At 38.0% G+C, this 22,817-nt stretch overlaps 1 protein-coding gene across 2 annotated transcripts in view; it reads right to left on the bottom strand.

The window, feature by feature from the left end:
* Positions 1-533: 533 nt before the first annotated feature.
* The window catches only part of pasha (partner of drosha), a 52,916-nt gene continuing 30,632 nt past the window's right edge, over positions 534-22,817 (bottom strand). For both annotated transcript variants that reach the window (XM_053794903.2, XM_070100270.1), the window contains 11 exons: positions 22,602-22,784; positions 21,684-21,826; positions 16,482-16,616; positions 14,653-14,782; positions 10,817-10,967; positions 8,145-8,242; positions 7,430-7,567; positions 5,462-5,646; positions 4,415-4,672; positions 3,019-3,213; positions 534-2,011 (listed from right to left, as the gene is read on the bottom strand). In XM_053794903.2, the coding sequence (XP_053650878.1) occupies positions 1,919-2,011; positions 3,019-3,213; positions 4,415-4,672; positions 5,462-5,646; positions 7,430-7,567; positions 8,145-8,242; positions 10,817-10,967; positions 14,653-14,782; positions 16,482-16,616; positions 21,684-21,826; positions 22,602-22,784 (1,709 nt within the window). In that variant the 3' untranslated portion in view covers positions 534-1,918. The remainder of the gene's footprint in view (positions 2,012-3,018; positions 3,214-4,414; positions 4,673-5,461; positions 5,647-7,429; positions 7,568-8,144; positions 8,243-10,816; positions 10,968-14,652; positions 14,783-16,481; positions 16,617-21,683; positions 21,827-22,601; positions 22,785-22,817) is intronic.

Here is a 22,817-nt window from a genome sequence, read left to right as displayed (position 1 = left end):
ATAAGAACCTCTGCCTGTACTTTACAGCAGTAGCCTGCTCAATAAGAACCTCTGCCTGTACTTTACAGCAGTAGCCTGCTCAATAAGAACCTCTGCCTGTACTTTACAGTAGTAGCCTGCTCAATAAGAACCTCTGCCTGTACTTTACAGCAGTAGCCTGCTGAATAAGAACCTCTGCCTGTACTTTACAGCAGTAGCCTGCTGAATAAGAACCTCTGCCTCTACTTTACAGCAGTAGCCTGCTGAATAAGAACCTCTGCCTGTACTTTACAGCAGTAGCCTGCTGAATAAGAACCTCTGCCTGTACTTTACAGCAGTAGCCTGCTCAATAAGAACCTCTGCCTGTACTTTACAGCAGTAGCCTGCTGAATAAGAACCTCTGCCTGTACTTTACAGCAGTAGCCTGCTCAATAAGAACCTCTGCCTGTACTTTACAGCAGTAGCCTGCTCAATAAGAACCTCTGCCTGTACTTTACAGCAGTAGCCTGCTCAATAAGAACCTCTGCCTGTACTTTACAGCAGTAGCCTGCTCAATAAGAACCTCTGCCTGTACTTTACAGCAGTAGCCTGCTCAATAAGCAGAGCCTCTGCCTGTACTTTACAGCAGTAGCCTGCTGAATAAGCAGAGCCTCTGCCTGTACTCTACAATCATTTACCCTTTATCTAGAATTCTCCTAAATATGTTAAATACATTTTTGAGAATTTACACTGAAATTTTTTATTCTGATACTGCATCCTCTAAGAATTCAAAATTTTCCAAAGAGAATATCTAATTTTTTTTTTTCAAAACAGGGGAAATTGTTTTCCATTACAAATTCTAATCAAATGCACAAATACAACATTGAACTGCTCCATCAAAAAACTAACAAACAAAACTTATGTAATAACTGTACTTGTTGCAAGACTATTACTTGTTACAAAAGAACCATCATTATTATAATTATTATATTTAGGGGGAAACACTAAACCCACAGGGATCATACAGTGCCTGGGAAACAGGAGTCAATCATACAGTGCCTGGGAAACAGGAGTCAATCATACAGTGCCTGGGAAACAGGAGTCAATCATACAGTGCCTGGGAAACAGGAGTCAATCATACAGTGCCTGGGAAACAGGAGTCAATCATACAGTGCCTGGGAAACAGGAGTCAATCAGGTTTGATCCAAGGAAGGGGAAGACAAATCCAATATCTTGGATCAAGAACTGCTCACTAGCATCAAGGAACCTTCCTTTGAGGGATAAAAGCAGAATTAAAAATATTGAAAGCTTGTAAAAGCTGAATTTCAATTATACAGTATAGCATCTTCATTAAATATAATAGTGGTCATTATATTCTACATCAGTGTCCAACAGTGTATTATATTTAAAATATATTTTCTTTATACTGCATTGTATTATTTTCATATAAATAGGAAAATTAATAAGAATAAAACCTGTAACCATTCACAATAGTCTAAATCATAAATGAAATGTCATTTATAGTTTGTGAAAGACTGATTCTATGCAATAATAAATAGTTCTTAAATAGTATAGCTAAAATAAAAAGGAGGTATAAAATTGATGAAGTCCATGCACTCTGAATATCACAGTTAACTTTGTGGTTAGTTATTTCATCACAGCTTAGTAACACCTTTTTCACTTAGTATATCTGTTATCTGTTACAGGTAGTGATGCAATGCATTCACTTACTAAATAGCTATGAACCTGACTTATAATTCTGTTAGACAAACTAGTTCACACTGAATAAAATATCATTTTAAAATGTATATGAAACTACGACAAACTGTATTTCATGAAAACAGTTTTCATCCTCCTGATTAGCTACCAAGAAACTTGAAAGTCTGCGAAATATCTTGTATAATGCAGTGTTGGTGATGGACATCATCGAGAACACTGTAATGGTGTCAATACAGTGCCTTTACAAGTCCACATTATTCAGATCAATTCCTGAAGCAGATGGAAGAGCAACATCTTCTGGGGGAAGGAACTTTCCAATGGGTTGGATGGAGTTCTGAAAACAAAGAGAAACTAACATTAGTTCATTAATCCAAACATAAAAGTACAATAAATACTGTCGGTGACAGAAAGAATCCAACATATTTAAAACAGAAGATAGCAATACTGTATGCAGAAGAGCCCCATTTCTATAGCCATTGTTTCTATCCCCAACAATTAGCAAAAATTGCTGGTGGGTGGCAAAGAGCAGTTTTTTCTTCAACATCGAATGTGTCTAAAATGCCTGATAACATGTTTACAATATGATATATTAAGTGTTAATATAGCTAGGCATAAAAAAATAGATATAAAAGTAAAATAAATACACCGTACATAAAATACTTACCGTAAAATGTGGCAGCGGTCACCTTCACTTATGCAACTGTTGTGTGAAAACAATGGAAAAGTGGAAAAAGCACCAAACAAGAACAACGGCTTGACTGAAAACCACCAAAAACATGGAACTCCAAAAAGAGGGTAGTGAATATGCTGGGCCCTCCTGTACTTTAATTAGCTGTATCCCTTCTATATGACTTGTTAAAAAAAAAAAAAAAAAAAAAAAAAACTTTAGCAAAATGCAATCCTTTTATGATATTGTTTCATCCACACAGCAGACTTTATCAAGTTACAAACATCTATTTGTGACTCAAGGTGTGTTATGCCGCACTTGTCTTTTTTTTGTCCCCTGTACACATTCTAGGTGCTGAAGAGACTCTTGGTGATGGAATTTTTATCTTTTGTTTTATTTTATCCAGGTGGGTTCATTTGGAGACAAAGATACAAGCTGAAGAATAAGCTTCATTAAGTCATGACTTGACAAAGCTCTACACTGAGTGAAATGTTGTCTCACCGAAAGCTTGTTCTGCAACTTGTGCCTATGTCTGCACATTTGTTGGCAATACAGTATTTTATCTTGAGTTGGTTTGACCCTCATTAGCATGTAAAATTAAAAGACAACTTAATAATTAAATTGTGAGGACTAGATGTAAGAATGAACCCAGAAAAATAATCTCAACCATATACCTTCATTTCCTGCAACTTAAGCATTTCTTGCTTTAGCTTATTAATGATGGAAGTGTTTGGTTGGTTGACTGTGGCATTTGACTGCAGTAATGTGATCTCTTGTTCCTCAGCTTTTTTCTCTCTCATAGTCTGCATAGATCTGTTTCCATACAACCTTAGTAATGATCCCCAGCTACTAATGTGTGGATGAAGTTTCTGTAATAACAAAAATACTTTGTAATAAAATGATTTTACATATTTATTTTTAACATGCTGGCCATCTCCCATCATCATTCACACTATCACTGTCTTGTCAGAAGTGCACAGATACAACATTTTTTTTTCCCAACACATCGGCCGTCTCACACCAAGGGAGGGTGACCCAAAAGAGAAAGAAACACTTTCACCATCATTCACACATAATCACTCTTCGCAGAGGCACCCAGATATGACAGTTTAAATGTCACTCTAAACAGCCAATATTCCAAACCCCTCCTTTAAAGTGCAGGTATTGTACTTCCCATCTCCAGGACGTATCTCCAATACAATTTTCTTTATCACTGGTATTGACTAATTACAACTTTTTTAAAGCTTATATAATATACCTTGTACAAGTACTATATCTTATCTTCAAATGCATAATTACAAATATATATTGTAATAACTGTATATGAGCATTTTCACATCCCATGAAATTATTTAACTGTATGAAACTATTAATAATACAGGTTTCTGATTAACATATCAAGTTTCTAATATCTGCACTTGCAAACAGGGCACTCAGGAACTCATTAAAACTTTTACAATCAAAGATCTACAACACAAATGTGTGAAAAATAACTATTTTATACTAATGATTTCAATAGAGCAACTTGTTTATGAATATAACTTGTCTGTAAATTTGGAACTCCTGTACAGAAAAAACTTTTATTGATGATGCAAAAATCCAGTTAATGCTACACTGAGAATAACAGCCACTTAATGGTTACAAGTGAGAGTGAAGTATACATATGAACCCAGCCTGCAGCCAAGGTTCCTGGGCTTCAGTGTATTCAGTACTATTAGAAAATTTGCTTACAGAAGTGTCTAATATTACAAAATGAGTAATCGCCATTAGGGCATCAGGCATCACATGGCAAAAATGCATAAGCACCACCAACACAGCTAAAATCTCAATTAGTGAATGAATCGATTCCTTAATGTTTTGCCTGTTCAAGGTAATGTATAGATATAGTCTTGTTCATCTAAAAGTTAGGCTAACAACCCCATAACACAGTATGGTAACTTTAGCTTCAATGCTCTGATCTCCCCCATATGTGCATTTTTGTCCACTGTTTGAGTTTGGTGCTTATTCTTTTCTGCTGCACAATGCCTGGTATGTCCTGCATGAAGTATGAGTTAACACAAATGAAGTTACCTGAAGAATAGCCTGAGATGCTCTCTGCTTGCCATCCTTCTTGTTCTTACACTGGACCTGCACTGTGTGTTTACCCACAGTCATCACAAATTCATTTTTTTGGTTCTTCTGAGTCACCAGCCTTGAGTCTATGTTTGCACCATTAAGGCCAAAGTTTCTTTGTAAACAATTCAATAGAATGGAGTAGGGAGAAAGTTCACTGGTCTTGTTACAGAGCTCGGGTACTCTGGGATCTTCAATACGGATCTCATCAAAGAACTGTAAATATTAATACAAGGATATGTTTATCTATACATCAATGTATTTTTATATCTACACATAAAAGCAATTACATACTAATGCAGACTAAAAACTTTATGATTGTCATGAAAATTATACAATGAAGAGATGGGCTAAATGCATTTACACAGATTTCAACAAATCATCTGATAATATTCCTAGTAACAAACTAATTTCAAAATTACAAAATACCACATATAAGTTATTGAAGATTAACTCTTAAATACATGAGAAATCTTTATTTGAAAGAAAAATAAGACAAGTGATAAAATAAAAATTGTCATCCTAGAATCACTAATGTGATTACACAGATATCAGTACTAGTCCTAGTAATGTTCTTCATGGCCTACCTCAAGGAGTAAAAACTATATGGCTATATCTATGAATTAGGTAAAAAAAAAAAATGTGCAAAGAAAAAATGAAAATGCAAATCTCAAACTAGATGAATTGGATAAACTGAACAATTATTGGAGTTTTATGTAGAAAAGTCATGTAGTAGTAATAGAGTGAAAATACCCCAATAAAGATTGAAAATTGTCATCAAATTGTAAGGACATCTTACAAAGAGATGGCCTTACAGGTGCTCATAACAACCTTGTTGATGCCTCTAGAAGTCTTATATGTTGTGATTGTTACATGGTCACAACATATGTGCCCTTATGACATGCAACCTTATCACATTGTCTGGTATACTGTGACTGTTAATTTTTCTAATTATCTTGTTATGTTATGACCATGTCCTCTAACCTCCAGTTCCTATTAACTCACAGATAAATCAGCCTCTCCTTTAGTGTTGGACTCTTCCCTGATCTTCTCTCCCAGCTCAGGCAATAGAATCTCCAGTGTTGCCTTGGCTGCTTCTGTTTTGGCTTGCTTTTTGCTGCTCCCATATCCTGTGCTGTATTGCATTTCATTGATAATAATGGTTGCTGCATAAGGAGTGGCTGCATTTTCTGGTGGTGAGTGAAGAAAAATTTATGAACAAACATTTAAGTCGCACAAACACAAATATACATTGCAGAAGATAGTTGTGGTGCATGCAGAGGAGCATAGTCAAAATTTTAGATTCCACTGACTGTCAGACATTTACAATTTGCAAATAAAGATCCATCACAATATCTTCTACATTGAGGTAAAAGGACACGCATGCAATAAATTTGGCATATTATTATGGCAACATTTTGCTCACCAGGAGCTTTGTCAAGCCATCACTTGCACTTGTGTCATTTTACCAAACATATTGTTGGTAATTCTACCATTATCTTCCATAATGCTTTAAAATTGTCAAAAATTATAATGTACTGAATTTCAAATAAAATTACAGCCTTAAGGTCCATTTATAAAACATTGTGATTAGCTTTAAATATTCTTCTTTCAACAAACCAGCCGTATCCTACCAAGGCAGGGTGGCCCCCCCAAAAAAAAAAATTTTTTTTTTTTTTTTCAACAAACCGGCCATATCCCACCAAGGCAGCGTGGCCCCCCCCCCCCCAAAAAAAAAAAAAAAAAAAATCTTTTTTTCTTTTTTTTTTCAACAAACCGGCTGTATCCCACCAAGGCAGGGTGGCCCAAAAAGAAAAACGAAAGTTTCTCTTTTTACATTTAGTAATTTATACAGGAGATGGGGTTACGGCCGACTTGTTGAAAAAAAAAAAAAATATAAAATTAAGAGAAAAAGCAGTACAGTACATAATGTGTCTGAGTGTAGATTTTATTCTTTATCTTATAATAATGGAATAATAGTGGGTTGTTTTGTCAGTAAACTGAATAATATTTTGTACAAAATGTGATAAAGAAATCAAAGACTACTTTTAAACTGTAGTCTATTTCTTATGCTTCAATAAGAAAGTTGCTTAACAGAGACAAGACAAGAACTTCCCAAGGATAATTTTCCAACAAACTTGAATACTTTGACTATAGGGTGAGGTTTTAAGCTCAAATATTTAAGCAAATAGTGGGGTTGACCTATTCATGAGTAATATCTCTCAGAGGTTGAAAAGCTTACATATTAGGGCCTACTGCACACTAAATTCCTACCTCTGGTGTATCATGGATAAAATCACATTCAGTAACAATATTTCAGTCTAAACAGACATGCCAAACTTCCCTCAGATTGTTTACATTGTATTTCTCTTTCAAATAGTTTATTACTATGAAATGCAAATGATGGTTGCATAAGATAATGTAAAAAATACAGTATTATTGTCCAGTTCATTATAGTGAAAGGAAAGCGTGTTGACACCATGAATACAGTAAGGCAATCCAGGCCTGGTAAGCAGAGGAGAAAGAGGGTGTCACCTACTCATCCTCTTATCTCCCTCTCCCCCAGGCAACCATCCAAATTACCCAGTCCTCTTCCATCCACCAACCACCGACATGTATTCAATGTGGATAACCGTGATGACCAACAGAATTTAACTACAGTACTTTACAAATCTCTGCCAAATGAGTATGTAGTGAATGTGAATGAGGCCTGTCTAGCATAAACCAGTCAGCTTGATGTAGTACACCTATAATTCTTATGTAACAGCTGGGTGTGATCAGGACCTGACTAGCATTACCAAAAAGGTCTACTGTAGTGTTTCTTTATTTTCATACTTATCAAGTGTTATTATTATGTCTGAATATATACTATAGTTTTATGTATTTCAAGTCTATTAAGGATTTTGTGGATGACTTATTGATTCCTTGGAAATTATTAGTACCAAAAATGTCTAAAGACTGAAAGTCACTTACCTACTTCTTTGAAGACATATTTGGGTTGCTTCTTCAAAGCGTGCTGGACATACTCATGCAAGATACACACATAACTTTTTCCTTTGGGATTCATAATCCATTCCTTTTTACTGCTAGCTGCTGGAGCACCATCTTCTTCTGAAAAGAAAATTACGGCACAGCACATGAAGCGGTTTAGTTTAGAGATCTGTTTCCTTCAAGATTTCAAAGTACATGCACTAGGGAAAGTTCAGTGAGATCAGGAAAAGCACAACAGTAGAAATGAATAATTAAATTCCAGATACAAGCTTCCACAGCTAATATTAAATTAAGCCATAAGTTAAGTTATAGCTTACAGCTTGACAATATGTGAAGCCTCTAGCCCTTTCAGTCTGTCATGAAGAGATTTCATATCAATTGATTTCAAAGTAGCAATTGCCCCACTGGTGTATATGACAATATTGGATACTGGAAAGAGCAAGTGGAGGACTACACATTGTTACCGTCGCGACAAATGACATATATAAGAAATAAGCAGCTTATGTTTTCGATTTGAAACCCTTAAAGGGCACTTTGAAATTTATGAATGGTTTGATTCATGGAACTGGAGCGCCCCTGTCTTGGATCAAACCTGACTGTCTTCCATTACCTAGTCACTGCACAACCTTTACATCATTAGCTCTTCCCAATAATTATCATAATAATAACAAGAGAGCCTCTTAGCTCAAAGTCATACCTTGTCTCCTGAGTGAGATGAGTTTGGTTCCTTCAGGTAACTGAGGACGATCTTTCTTTTTATTCAGCTTCTGGAATCTCCTCCTTTCTGCCCAAGACCTTCAGAAGACACAGAGTCAAGATTCAATGATTTAACACATTAAACATTTTATTCAGATTGGAAATCAGGTACAGTGAAGATTCTGATCTACACATCTAGAAATACCAGCCATGAAAAAGAAAATTTTGAAGTTGGGTTGTTTGATTGTAAGTGGTGAAGAATGGATAAGAAGAATATATTGGCAGTTTGGAGGGATATGTTGTGTATCTTTATATGTATAAACTTCTAAACTGTTGTATTCTGAGCACCTCTGCAAAAACAGTGATAATGTGTGAGTGTGGTGAAAGTGTTGAATGATGATGAAAGTATTTTCTTTTTGGAGATTTTCTTTCTTTTTTGGGTCACCCTGCCTCGGTGGGAAACGGCCAACTTGTTGAAAAAAAAAAAAAAAAAAAGACTGAAAAGAAGTTAGATGTCTTAGCTCTAAGCAAAACAGCTTAAAAGGGAACACCTGAAACATTTGCTAAATAAATTTATAAATGAACAATTCTCACTTCCATCAGAAATTTTCTTTGACCCAGTCACTGATACTTATATAAGGTAAACAAAATTTAAATCAAGATATACAGATAAAGAAAGGAGAAAAGTCTCTAAGATAAATATACTTTAGATAAAGCAAAACACACAATTTATGTTCTATCCATTTTCCATAGGTAGAGATGCAGGGCAAGGAACTAAGACTAAACCCCTGCAACCACATACAGGTCAGTACTATTTTTTTAACACTGGCCACCACCTACTGAGGTAGGATGACCTAAAAAAGAATTTCAAAAAACAAAAACAAAAAAATTCTCATGAAATGACACAAAAGCCTTTTTCTGAAGGTAATGAAACCAAATGTATGTAATTTAATGGAAAACTTACAGAATTACAATTCTGCAAAGTTAGCGGTCCTGGCAATATTTACGCATCGGTGGTTTCACCCACTTTGAGCCCAATTTTCAGCCAATTTCATTATTCCAGTTGACCAAACTCATAGCTATTTTGCTAGTATTCCTCATATTCCAATGACTGAGTACAAGAAACTGCCCATTTACCTATTTCAACTACCCAATAAAGTGATCAGAATTCAGCTATTTAGTTAATTTCACATAAAATTAAAAAATTACCAATTTAAAAATTGGGTCCAGAATAAACAATGTAGATATTTCTAGCACTAAAAAAACATTTCCTGTTCATTAATTATATCCTGAGGCCTCCTCTACATTATGCTTGCTTTCCATTTTGAATTTTTATTCACACAAAAAATAGAAGATTTACTGATATGCAGACTACTGCATTATTGTAATAATTGTAAAAATAATGTCAGCGAATTTGTGAACATGTATTAGACTGACCAGTTAGACACATAGGAGTAATGTAATTTGTGTACTCTAAAATATTGGCAAAATTTTAACATTTCTGCTACTCTGAGCTCAGTCTTAAACTACTTTCAGTCCTCAAACCTATCAAAATCATGTCTATTTCTGTAATATATACCGGACTTGAGTCCTGGAAATGGGAAGTACAATGCCTGCACTCTAAAGGAGGGGTTAGGGATACTGGCAGTTTGGAGAGATATGTTGTGTGTTTTTATACGTATATACTTCTAAGCTGTTGAATTCTGGGCACCTCTGCAAAAACGGTGATTATGTGTGAGTGAGGTGAAAGTGTTGAATGATGATGAAAGTTTTTTTCTTTTTGGGGATTTTCTTTCTCTTTGGGTCACCCTGTCTCGGTGGGAGACGGCCGACTTGTTGAAAAAAAAAAAAAAAATCTTCCATTCTATCAAATGAGTCCAAGAAACCAAGAATACAGCCATAAAAACTACACAAAAATACACAGCAAAGTTGCTGTTTTAAACCAAAAACATGGTCACAGTTACACAAATAACCCGCACATAGAAGAGAGGAGCTTACGACGACGTTTCGGTCCGATTTGGACCATTTACAAAGTCACATTAACAAAAAGAATAAATTGACTTTGTAAATGGTCCAAGTAGAACAAAAACATCGTCGTAAGCTCCTCTCTTCTATGTGCAGATTATTTGTGTATCGTTCCAGTCACAGTATTGTGCCTTTTTTTTATTATTTATTGTCACGTTTTTTTCTCATTATGCTCTGCACGCTGCAGGATTTTTTTAATATGGTGCACAGACCCATTCTCTCATATCTAGGTCCAGATTTACTGCTTACAGCATATCTGAGAGCTGAGCTCATCATGTAGAACAACGGGACTGACCCAGGCTTCAATGCCGTAGTACAACAGGACTGACCTTGGCTTCAATGCCGTAGTACAACAGGAGACTGACCTTGGCTTCAAAGCCGTAGTACAGTAGGACTGACCCGGACTTCAAAGCCATAGTACAACAGGACTGATCCAGGCTTCAAAGCCGTAGTACAATAGGACTGACCAGGGCTTCAAAGCTGTAGTACAATGGGACCCACCTTGAAAGGGTTAACAAGCCTGTTTCACATTTACATGACTGGCTGGTAGAACCTCACTTGATGGTTGCTGTCTACCAACCTACAATACAGTCCTAATTATATAAATCCATATGTTTACTTTTCAAGAGCAAAGCTAGAAATACTTACTTGAATCTAATGATTTTGATGCTCTTAAACTGAAAACGCTTCTGGCAGTACTCTCGCAACTCTGTCACATCAAGAGATTGTTGCTGCAGGTTTTCAACAGCTGTCTCAATCTTGGCATTACCCACCATCAATGCTGCAGGTGGAGCCACTCCTGCAGAAACAACAAAGACTGATGTAGAGAGATATTAACACATTCATGTATGTCTGTACATTAATAAGGAAATTACATTTTTTAACACACCGGCCATCGTCCACTAAGGTGGGGTGACTCAAAATTAAACTCTATCCCTATATTTATTATTCTTCCTATCTACACTTATTCTACTATATACTGTACTGTATTTATGCAGTTGGAAGACTAATTGAAGGAGAAAGAAATGCAGTCTGCTAGTCTTGTGAATTTCATAAAGAATCAACCAGTATAAACATTTATTCAATCCACTGTATGCAGTTTTTTTTTAAATATAAAAATGTTTTACCATAGGTACTACTGCCAGCTGTAAAATATGACAATCTTGTTCTCAAGATTCTTCCATTAACCCTTTGAGGGTCGACAGGCCCTCTCCGAAACTCGTTCTCAGGGTTGGCCAAATTTAAAAAAAAAAAAAAATTATTTTCTCTTATGAAAAGATAGAGAATCTTTTCCCGATCATAAAGACACCAAAAGTTTGAAATTTGATAGAAAACTTACGAAATTATGCTCTCGCAAAGTTAGCGGTCTCGGCGATGTTTACGCATCGGCGATTTTGCCCACTTTGAGCCCCATTTTCGGCCAATTTCGCTGTACTAGTCGACAAAAAACATGAATATTTCGCTAGAACTCCATTTTTTCTATCGAATGGGTGCAAGAAACCACCCATTTATGAAATTCAACTATCCAGTACAGTGGTCAGAATTTAGCAATTTTGCCAATTTCACACAAATTTCAAAAGATGCCAATTTCCGAATAGGGTCCAGAATAAACAAAAAAGACATTCCTGGCACTAAAATGACATTTCCTCTAGTCATTAGTCACGTCTCAAGGCCCCTCTTATATTCTTTTGCTTTCCATTTTGAATTTTTATTCTCACAAAAAATATAAGATTTACTGTTATGCAGACTACTGCATTAGTGTAAAAAATGGTATAAATATTATTGGTGCACTTGTGAAAGAATATTAGACTCACCAGTTGACGTGTATTGCACGCTTGGCACGATTTGTTTACTTTTGAAGTTTGGTAAAAATCGAACATTTCTGCTACTTTGAGCTCAATTTCAAGGCACCTTTCATTGTAAAACCAGCCAAAATCATCTCAATTTCTGCAATATGTCTTCCATTCTATAAAATGAGACCAAGAAAACTAGAATACAACAATAAATACCATACGAAAATACACTGCAAAGTCGCTGATTTATTCCAAAAAAATGGTCAAAGTTTTTTTTTTCTCATTATGCACTGTGTGCTGCAGGATTTTTTTTAGACTGTGCACACTGACCACATAGACCTATTCTTTCATATGAAGGCCTACCAGCTTTCTCCCACTAGATTTGAGGCCGCTAGAATTTATGCGTACTAGTACGTCAAAAACCCCTACGCGTAAGACGTACTAGTACGACGAAAACCCTCAAAGGGTTAAACTTTTTACCATAATTTACACATTCAATTGAGTCTATTTTACCATATTGGCCATTTTGCACTAAGGTAAAGTGACCCAAAGAAGAAAATACATTCACCATCACTCATTCATTAGCTGTCATGCAGACCTATGTTGACACCACAATTCAAATTACCATACATGGATATTGCATATTTTTTTTTTTTTCAACAAGTCGGCCGTCTCCCACCGAGACAGGGTTACCCAAAAAAGAAAGAAAATCCCCAAAAAGAAAATACTTTCATCATCATTCAACACTTTCACCACACTCACACATTATCACTCCTTTTGCAGAGGTGCTCAGAATACAACAATTTAGAAGCATATGCATATAAAGATACACAACATATCCCTCCAAACTGCCAATATCCCAAACCCCTCCTTTAAAGTGCAAGCATTGTACTTCCCATTTCCAGGACTCAAGTCCGACTATATGAAAATAACCGGTTTCCCTGAATCCCTTCACTAAATATTACCCTGCTCACACTCCAACAGATCGTCAGGTCCCAAGTATCATTCGTCTCCATTCACTCCTATCTAACACGCTCATGCATGCTTGCTGGAAGTCCAAGCCCCTCGCCCACAAAACCTCCTTTACCCCCTCTTTCCAACCCTTTCGAGGACGACCCCTACCCCTCTTTCTTTCCCCTATAGATTTATATGCTTTCCATGTCATTCTACTTTGATCCATTCTCTCTAAATGACCAAACCACCTCAACAACCCCTCTTCTGCCCTCTGACTAATGCTTTTATTAACTCCACACCTTCTCCTAATTTCCACACTCCGAATTTTCTGCATAATATTTACACCACACGTTGCCCTTAGACAGGACATCTCCACTGCCTCCAACCGTCTCCTTGCTGCTGCATTTACCACCCAAGCTTCACATCCATATAAGAGTGTTGGTACTACTATACTTTCATACATTCCCTTCTTTGCCTCCATAGATAACGTTTTTTGACTCCACATATACCTCAACGCACCACTCACCTTTTTTCCCTCATCAATTCTATGATTAACCTCATCCTTCATAAATCCATCCGCCGACACGTCAACTCCCAAGTATCTGAAAACATTCACTTCTTCCATACTCCTCCTCCCCAATTTGATATCCAATTTTTCTTTATCTAAATCATTTGATACCCTCATCACCTTACTCTTTTCTATGTTCACTTTCAACTTTCTACCTTTACACACATTCTCAAACTCATCTACTAACCTTTGCAATTTTTCTTTAGAATCTCTCATAAGCACAGTATCATCAGCAAAAAGTAACTGAGTCAATTCCCATTTTGAATTTGATTCCCCATAATTTAATCCAACCCCTCTCCCGAACACCCTAGCATTTACTTCTTTTACAACCCCATCTATAAATATATTAAACAACCATGGTGACATTACACATCCCTGTCTAAGACCTACTTTTACCGGGAAGTATTCTCCCTCTCTTCTACACACCCTAACCTGAGCCTCACTATCCTCATAAAAGCTCTTTACAGCATTTAGTAACTTACCACCTATTCCATATACTTGCAACATCTGCCACATTGCTCCTCTATCCACTCTATCATATGCCTTTTCTAAATCCATAAATGCAATAAAAACTTCCCTACCTTTATCTAAATACTGTTCACATATATGCTTCAATGTAAACACTTGATCCACACATCCCCTAACCACTCTGAAGCCTCCTTGCTCATCCGCAATCCTACATTCTGTCTTACCTCTAATTCTTTCAATTATAACCCTACCATATACTTTTCCTCGTATACTCAGTAAACTTATTCCTCTATAATTTTTACAATCTCTTTTGTCCCCCTTCCCTTTATATAAAGGGACTATACATGCTCTCCGCCAATCCCTAGGTACCAACCACTCCAACACTATATCCCCCCCTGCTTTTAACATTTCTGTCATGATCCCATCAGTTCCAGCTGCTTTACCCCCTTTCATTCTACGTAATGCCTCACGTACCTCCACCACACTTACATTCTTCACTCCTAAAAGATGGTATACCTCCCTGGCCAATGCATGAAATTACCGCCTCCCTTTCTTCCTCACCATTTAAAAGTTCCTCACTTAACAAATTAATATAGTTATATTGCATATAACTATATTAATTTGTTAAGTGTTAAACCCACATGGATTATTCAGTGCAAGGAGTGACTCTTGCTTGGGATTATCTTATAAGTTTACTGTACCTTCTTTACCAGTGTTGAGAGCCAGAGCTGCAGCCAGACTCCCAGTGCTCGCGGGACATCCAGATGGTCGACTCCCACTTGACGCAACCTTGATGCTATCAATTCCATTTTCCACTGGTACTTCATCTCTCTGTTGAAAGTAAACCAATGATGATATATTTAAATGTATTTTATATATAGTGTAAAAAAAAGGCTAACTCTGAGATCATAAATTTTTAAAGCACTAAAATATTTCCCATTCTTCTCAAAATATAACAAAGAACCATATATAAAACTATTTACTTAAGATATTGTTTTTTTATATAATTTGAATATGAACCACTCTTCAAGATATCTTATGAAACATACAAACAGAACATGTGACTTACCAACAACATAGATCACAATTAAAAATAACACATTTAACAAGAGGAATTGTTTCATCATTACCATATTTCCCAAACATAAAGCCTTTTGAAAGTGAAACTTAATAAAAGCCACACTGAAGCCAATATAGTTTCAGAAAGAAAATACAGAGTGTCAGAGAGGCCTTACAACTCATCACAGGTGAAAGATCATCACTCGAAGATTACATTTAACCCGTAAATGGTCCCCACATATATATACGTTCACTACTGTATTGCCCCAACTTTTTTGAGAAAAAAAAACATTGTTTTTTAATAGGAAAAAAGAGCATATGGTACTCAGGCATCCCCAATTATTTTAATATGGTGCACAGTGAGTGCTCACACCCATTCTCACATGTCTAGGCGACTCAGGCTTATCGTGGCAATGTTAAATGTAGGACACATAAAACGTATATACACCTACCATCCGACTTACGACTGAGTTCAGTTCAGAGAAACGGGTCGTAAGTCGAAATGGTCGTAAGTCGAACTTTACTACTGAATATCAACAAAACATTTTTGTAATGACTTTATTTCATTGTTTTATTTTGGTATTTCATGTTTTACTTTACTTTTTATGTTGCTAGTACTGTATTTTATACTGTAAGGTTTAGGATAAACACTGTGTACAACTCAAATAGTTGTTTATTTCCCAGAAATTTGGCATAAAAAACACGGTCGTAAGTCGAGTGGTCGTAAGTCGAGCAGGTCGTAAGTCGGATGGTAGGTGTATACGTTTGGGGCACTAGCGGTAAAAACATATATATACGTTTGGACCGTTTACGGGTTAAAAAATGTGAGAAATTTGCATGCTGCACTGACAAACATTAAAACAAACTCTAGATACATGGATAGAGAAATGCTGAAATACCATACAGCTCATGAAGAGATAATACAGAAGTGTCAACTTATTCTTTACACTGGCATATGAAAGTCATCTACCACTGTTGGTGCAATATTCTTTAAAACTTTACAAATTCCAAACTGACTTTCGTTTTTCCTACTTTCGTTTTTCCTTTTGGGCCACCCTGCCTCGGTGGGATACGGCCGGTGTGTTGAAAGAAAGAAAGAAATTCCAAACTGATCATTAATTAAATAACAAAAAAAGGCACAATACCGTGACTGGAACGATACACAAATAACCCGCACATAAAAGAGAGAAGCTTACGGACCGAAACGTCGCCGTAAGCTTCTCTCTTTTATGTGCGGGTTATTTGTGATCATTAATTATATATTTGTCACTTGCTATTGCAAGTAGTACCATGTATGTTTGCATGACCAGGCCTCAGAAGACTCTACACAAATAACCCACACATAGGAGAGAGAGAGAAGCTTATGATGATGTTTCAGTCTGTCTTGGACCATTTACAAGTCACACTAACACACGAGCCTCTGTGAACTCTACATGATTAACCAAAATCTTGGCAGACTAATCTTGCTTACCTGTTGTTCTCTATCATCTTGATCACTCTTTTCTTGATCAGTACTCTCTTTGATTTCTTCTGTACTGCTGTTTTCTACCTCAAGTGCCTTCATGTACTGGAAGCATGGGATAGCACTCAAAGGAATGTCATGTTTCTGAAAAAAAAAAAAATTAGTAATGCTATGATAAATTAAGGTACAAATTAAATATTTACAGTATTTACTTTTTATCCAATTGATCATTTTCTTCTGGAGTGAACAGCAGTTGGTACATTAATAATAACAAATATGTAAATATTAATTCCCGCCTCTTTTTACACTGACACACACAAAACTGTCATATATTCTTCTTTTCTGTTTTATTCATTTAGGTATCTTCAGTCATTTTACTAAATCTTACTCTGCTTGAATCTATAATGTATGTATGTTTTTTTTTTGTTTTTTTTTTTTCAACAAGTCGGCCGTCTCCCACCGAGGCAGGGTGACCCAAAAAGAAAGAAAATCCCCAAAAAGAAAATACTTTCATCATCATTCAACACTTTCACCACACTCACACATTATCACTGTTTTTGCAGAGGTGCTCAGAACACAACAGTTTAGAAGCATATACGTATAAAGATACACAACATATCCCTCCAAACTGTACTCCAACCTCCACCATCACTACTCCAACCTCCACCATCACTACTCCACCCATCACCATCACTACTCCAACCACCACCATCACTACTCCACCCACCACCATCACTACTCCAAACCACCACCATCACTACTCCAACCACCATCATCACTACTCCACCCACCACCATCACTACTCCAACCACCACCATCACTACTCCAACCACCACCATCACTACTCCACCCACCACCATCACTACTCCAACCACCACCATCACTACTCCAACCACCACCATCACTACTCCAACCACCATCACTACTCCAACCACCACCATCACTACTCCAACCACCACCATCACTACTCCAACCACCACCATCACTACTCCAACCACCACCATCACTACTCCAACCACCACCATCACTACTCCACCCACCACCATCACTACTCCAACCACCACCATCACTACTCCAACCACCACCATCACTACTCCACCCACCACCATCACTACTCCAACCACCACCATCCTAATATCTTGACAAGGAAATATCAATTTCTTGAGAGTACATCTATTCCAGTACTGTACAAGCCTTTACTGTAGACTGTTCCATAAGAGAGGTGCACAATGTACACAGTGTTTCACTGGAGCACAACAGTTGACAGTGTTCACTGGAGCACAACAGTTGACAGTGTTCACTGAAGCACAACAGTTGACAGTGTTTCACTAGAGCACAACAGTTGACAGTGTTCACTGAAGCACAACAGTTGACAGTGTTCACTGAAGCACAACAGTTGACAGTGTTCACTGAAGCACAACAGTTGACAGTGTTCACTGAAGCACAACAGTTGACAGTGTTTCACTAGAGCACAACAGTTGACAGTGTTCACTGAAGCACAACAGTTGACAGTGTTCACTGAAGCACAACAGTTGACAGTGTTCACTGAAGCACAACAGTTGACAGTGTTCACTGAAGCACAACAGTTGACAGTGTTCACTGGAGCACAACAGTTGACAGTGTTCACTGAAGCACAACAGTTGACAGTGTTCACTGAAGCACAACAGTTGACAGTGTTCACTGAAGCACAACAGTTGACAGTGTTCACTGAAGCACAACAGTTGACAGTGTTCACTGAAGCACAACAGTTGACAGTGTTCACTGAAGCACAACAGTTGACAGTGTTCACTGGACCACAACAGTTGACAGTGTTCACTGAAGCACAACAGTTGACAGTGTTCACTGAAGCACAACAGTTGACAGTGTTCACTGAAGCACAACAGTTGACAATGTTCACTGAAGCACAACAGTTGACAGTGTTCACTGAAGCACAACAGTTGACAGTGTTCACTGGACCACAACAGTTGACAGTGTTCACTGGACCACAACAGTTGACAGTGTTCACTAGAGCACAACAGTTGACAGTGTTCACTGAAGCACAACAGTTGACAGTGTTCACTGAAGCACAACAGTTGACAGTGTTCACTAGAGCACAACAGTTGACAGTGTTCACTGGACCACAACAGTTGACAGTGTTCACTAGAGCACAACAGTTGACAGTGTTCACTGGACCACAACAGTTGACAGTGTTCACTAGAGCACAACAGTTGACAGTGTTCACTGGACCACAACAGTTGACAGTGTTCACTGGACCACAACAGTTGACAGTGTTCACTGGACCACAACAGTTGACAGTGTTCACTGGACCACAACAGTTGACAGTGTTCACTGGACCACAACAGTTGACAGTGTTCACTGGACCACAACAGTTGACAGTGTTCACTGGACCACAACAGTTGACAGTGTTCACTGGAGCACAACAGTTGACAGTGTTTCACTAGAGCACAACAGTTGACAGTGTTCACTGGACCACAACAGTTGACAGTGTTTCACTAGAGCACAACAGTTGACAGTGTTCACTGAAGCACAACAGTTGACAGTGTTCACTGAAGCACAACAGTTGACAGTGTTCACTGAAGCACAACAGTTGACAGTGTTCACTGAAGCACAACAGTTGACAGTGTTCACTGAAGCACAACAGTTGACAGTGTTCACTGGAGCACAACAGTTGACAGTGTTCACTGAAGCACAACAGTTGACAGTGTTCACTGAAGCACAACAGTTGACAGTGTTCACTGAAGCACAACAGTTGACAGTGTTCACTGAAGCACAACAGTTGACAGTGTTCACTAGAGCACAACAGTTGACAGTGTTCACTGAAGCACAACAGTTGACAGTGTTCACTGAAGCACAACAGTTGACAGTGTTCACTGAAGCACAACAGTTGACAGTGTTCACTGAAGCACAACAGTTGACAGTGTTCACTGAAGCACAACAGGTGACAGTGTTCACTGAGCACAACAGTTGACAGTGTTCACTGAAGCACAACAGTTGACAGTGTTCACTGAAGCACAACAGTTGACAGTGTTCACTGAAGCACAACAGTTGACAGTGTTCACTGGAGCACAACAGTTGACAGTGTTCACTGAAGCACAACAGTTGACAGTGTTCACTGAAGCACAACAGTTGACAGTGTTCACTGAAGCACAACAGTTGACAGTGTTCACTGAAGCACAACAGTTGACAGTGTTCACTGAAGCACAACAGTTGACAGTGTTCACTGAAGCACAACAGTTGACAGTGTTCACTGAAGCACAACAGTTGACAGTGTTCACTGGAGCACAACAGTTGACAGTGTTCACTGGAGCACAACAGTTGACAGTGTTCACTGGAGCACAACAGTTGACAGTGTTTCAATGAAGCACAACAGTTGACAGTGTTTCACTGAAGCACAACAGTTGACAGTGTTCACTGGAGCACAACAGTTGACAGTGTTTCACTGAAGCACAACAGTTGACAGTGTTCACTGAAGCACAACAGTTGACAGTGTTCACTGAAGCACAACAGTTGACAGTGTTCACTAGAGCACAACAGTTGACAGTGTTTCACTAGAGCACAACAGTTGACAGTGTGAAGCACAACAGTTGACAGTGTTCACTGAAGCACAACAGTTGACAGTGTTCACTGAAGCACAACAGTTGACAGTGTTCACTGAAGCACAACAGTTGACAGTGTTCACTGAAGCACAACAGTTGACAGTGTTCACTGAAGCACAACAGTTGACAGTGTTCACTGAAGCACAACAGTTGACAGTGTTCACTGAAGCACAACAGTTGACAGTGTTCACTGGAGCACAACAGTTGACAGTGTTCACTGAAGCACAACAGTTGACAGTGTTCACTGAAGCACAACAGTTGACAGTGTTCACTGGAGCACAACAGTTGACAGTGTTTCACTGAAGCACAACAGTTGACAGTGTTCACTGAAGCACAACAGTTGACAGTGTTCACTGAAGCACAACAGTTGACAGTGTTCACTGAAGCACAACAGTTGACAGTGTTCACTGGAGCACAACAGTTGACAGTGTTCACTAGAGCACAACAGTTGACAGTGTTCACTAGAGCACAACAGTTGACAGTGTTCACTGAAGCACAACAGTTGACAGTGTTCACTGAAGCACAACAGTTGACAGTGTTCACTGGAGCACAACAGTTGACAGTGTTCACTAGAGCACAACAGTTGACAGTGTTCACTGAAGCACAACAGTTGACAGTGTTCACTGAAGCACAACAGTTGACAGTGTTCACTGAAGCACAACAGTTGACAGTGTTCACTGAAGCACAACAGTTGACAGTGTTCACTGAAGCACAACAGTTGACAGTGTTCACTGAAGCACAACAGTTGACAGTGTTCACTAGAGCACAACAGTTGACAGTGTTCACTGAAGCACAACAGTTGACAGTGTTCACTGAAGCACAACAGTTGACAGTGTTCACTGAAGCACAACAGTTGACAGTGTTCACTAGAGCACAACAGTTGACAGTGTTCACTGAAGCACAACAGTTGACAGTGTTCACTAGAGCACAACAGTTGACAGTGTTCACTGAAGCACAACAGTTGACAGTGTTCACTGAAGCACAACAGTTGACAGTGTTCACTAGAGCACAACAGTTGACAGTGTTCACTGAAGCACAACAGTTGACAGTGTTCACTGAAGCACAACAGTTGACAGTGTTCACTGAAGCACAACAGTTGACAGTGTTCACTAGAGCACAACAGTTGACAGTGTTCACTGAAGCACAACAGTTGACAGTGTTCACTAGAGCACAACAGTTGACAGTGTTCACTGAAGCTCATCATCATTTGCAATATTTCATCAGAACAAACTATCATTTAAAATAAGTATTTCAACAGAGCTAAACATTTGTTTATAATATTTTAGAAGAGTGAAACTTTTTTAACTTAACAGCAGTTTCCTATCAAGGAAAAGTAACCAAAGAAGAAAACACATTCACCATCATTCATTAAATCACCATCTTTCACAAAGTGTACTGACATTACAATCCGACTGCAACATCCCCACTTCTTCAGAGTGAAGGTACTGCCCCTCCTATTTACAATATTTTGTTGAAGTGAAACAGTTTATATTATGTTACTGTATCTTGGTGAGGGAGGATGTTATGCATATCATTGTCAGCAATCCTTCCAAGATGACCCACAATTCCTAGGTTACAGGATTTTTTTTTTTATTTTAAACTACTTAGGACTTACCCTAACACTGGCTTGTCCTAGAAAGTAGGGTTTGGACATAGTACAAACTCTTGATTGTTTGTGAAGATAGACTGGCATACCACTGTTGTGGGTGACTTGCACCCAACCCTCTGGCAGCACCTCAAAATGATTGCTGCCTTTTTCTGCAATGACAAGTTTTGATTATAACTTCATGTTATGGTATAATAAGTATAATTAGAAGAGCTGAAGAGGGGTTGTTGAGGTGGTTTGGGCACCTAGAGAGGATGGTGTAAAACAGGATAACATGGAGGGTATATAAATCTGGAGTGGAGGGAAGGATGGCTAGGGGTTGTTCCATGAAGGACCAGAGAAAGCAGGTAAAGGTAGTTTTGAGTGACAGGGATTTGAACATCCAACAGGCTTTTGTGAGCATATTAGATCAGGCCGAGTGGAGACAAATGGTTTTTATGGCCTGATATGCTGCTGGAATAAGCATAGTAACATTTGTGAAGGGATTCAGGGAAATTGGTTAACTGGATTTGAATCCTAGAGGTAGGAAGCACTGTACCTATACTCTAGAGTCTAGAGGATTGGTGAGGATATTGCAGTTCAGAGGGTCATTTGAACTATGACATATAAATATGTTTGGCAAGACAACAATTGAATGAATGATGGTGAATGTATTTATTTTTATTCTGGGTCACCCTACCTCGGTGGGGGATAACTAGTGTTAAAAAAATACTAGAAAAAGTCGACTTAGATATTAGTATGTGGACGACATCCTAATCACCACTCCCCAGAGATGGAACGTACACAATCTACAAGTTTCTGATACAAAGGAACGAATGACCAAGTTAATTTTATTGATAGCCACGACAAAAGCTGTGCAGTCGAGAACACATCTTTCAGAACAGCCTCTATTTCGGATTTAATATTACAAATTATAGTTTCTCTTACCAACAAGAACAACTTTTTGTCTTTCATCATATGGGGCATCCTCTCCTTCTCCTAAAACAGTGTCCTTTTTTCTCTTTCTTGGGCCTTTCATTTCCTCTGGAAGTCCTTCCTCCAGAAGAGCATCAATCTCTTCTTCGGGCACCTCGGAATCATATTCGTAGTCCTCCTCAGAATCTTGGCCATCTGAATTAATAAATATAGTAATTGCAATAATTT

Source organism: Cherax quadricarinatus, chromosome 72, assembly GCF_038502225.1.
Source record: "Cherax quadricarinatus isolate ZL_2023a chromosome 72, ASM3850222v1, whole genome shotgun sequence".
Classification (NCBI taxonomy): domain Eukaryota; kingdom Metazoa; phylum Arthropoda; class Malacostraca; order Decapoda; family Parastacidae; genus Cherax; species Cherax quadricarinatus.
This window is presented reverse-complemented; position numbering and strand designations above follow the sequence as displayed.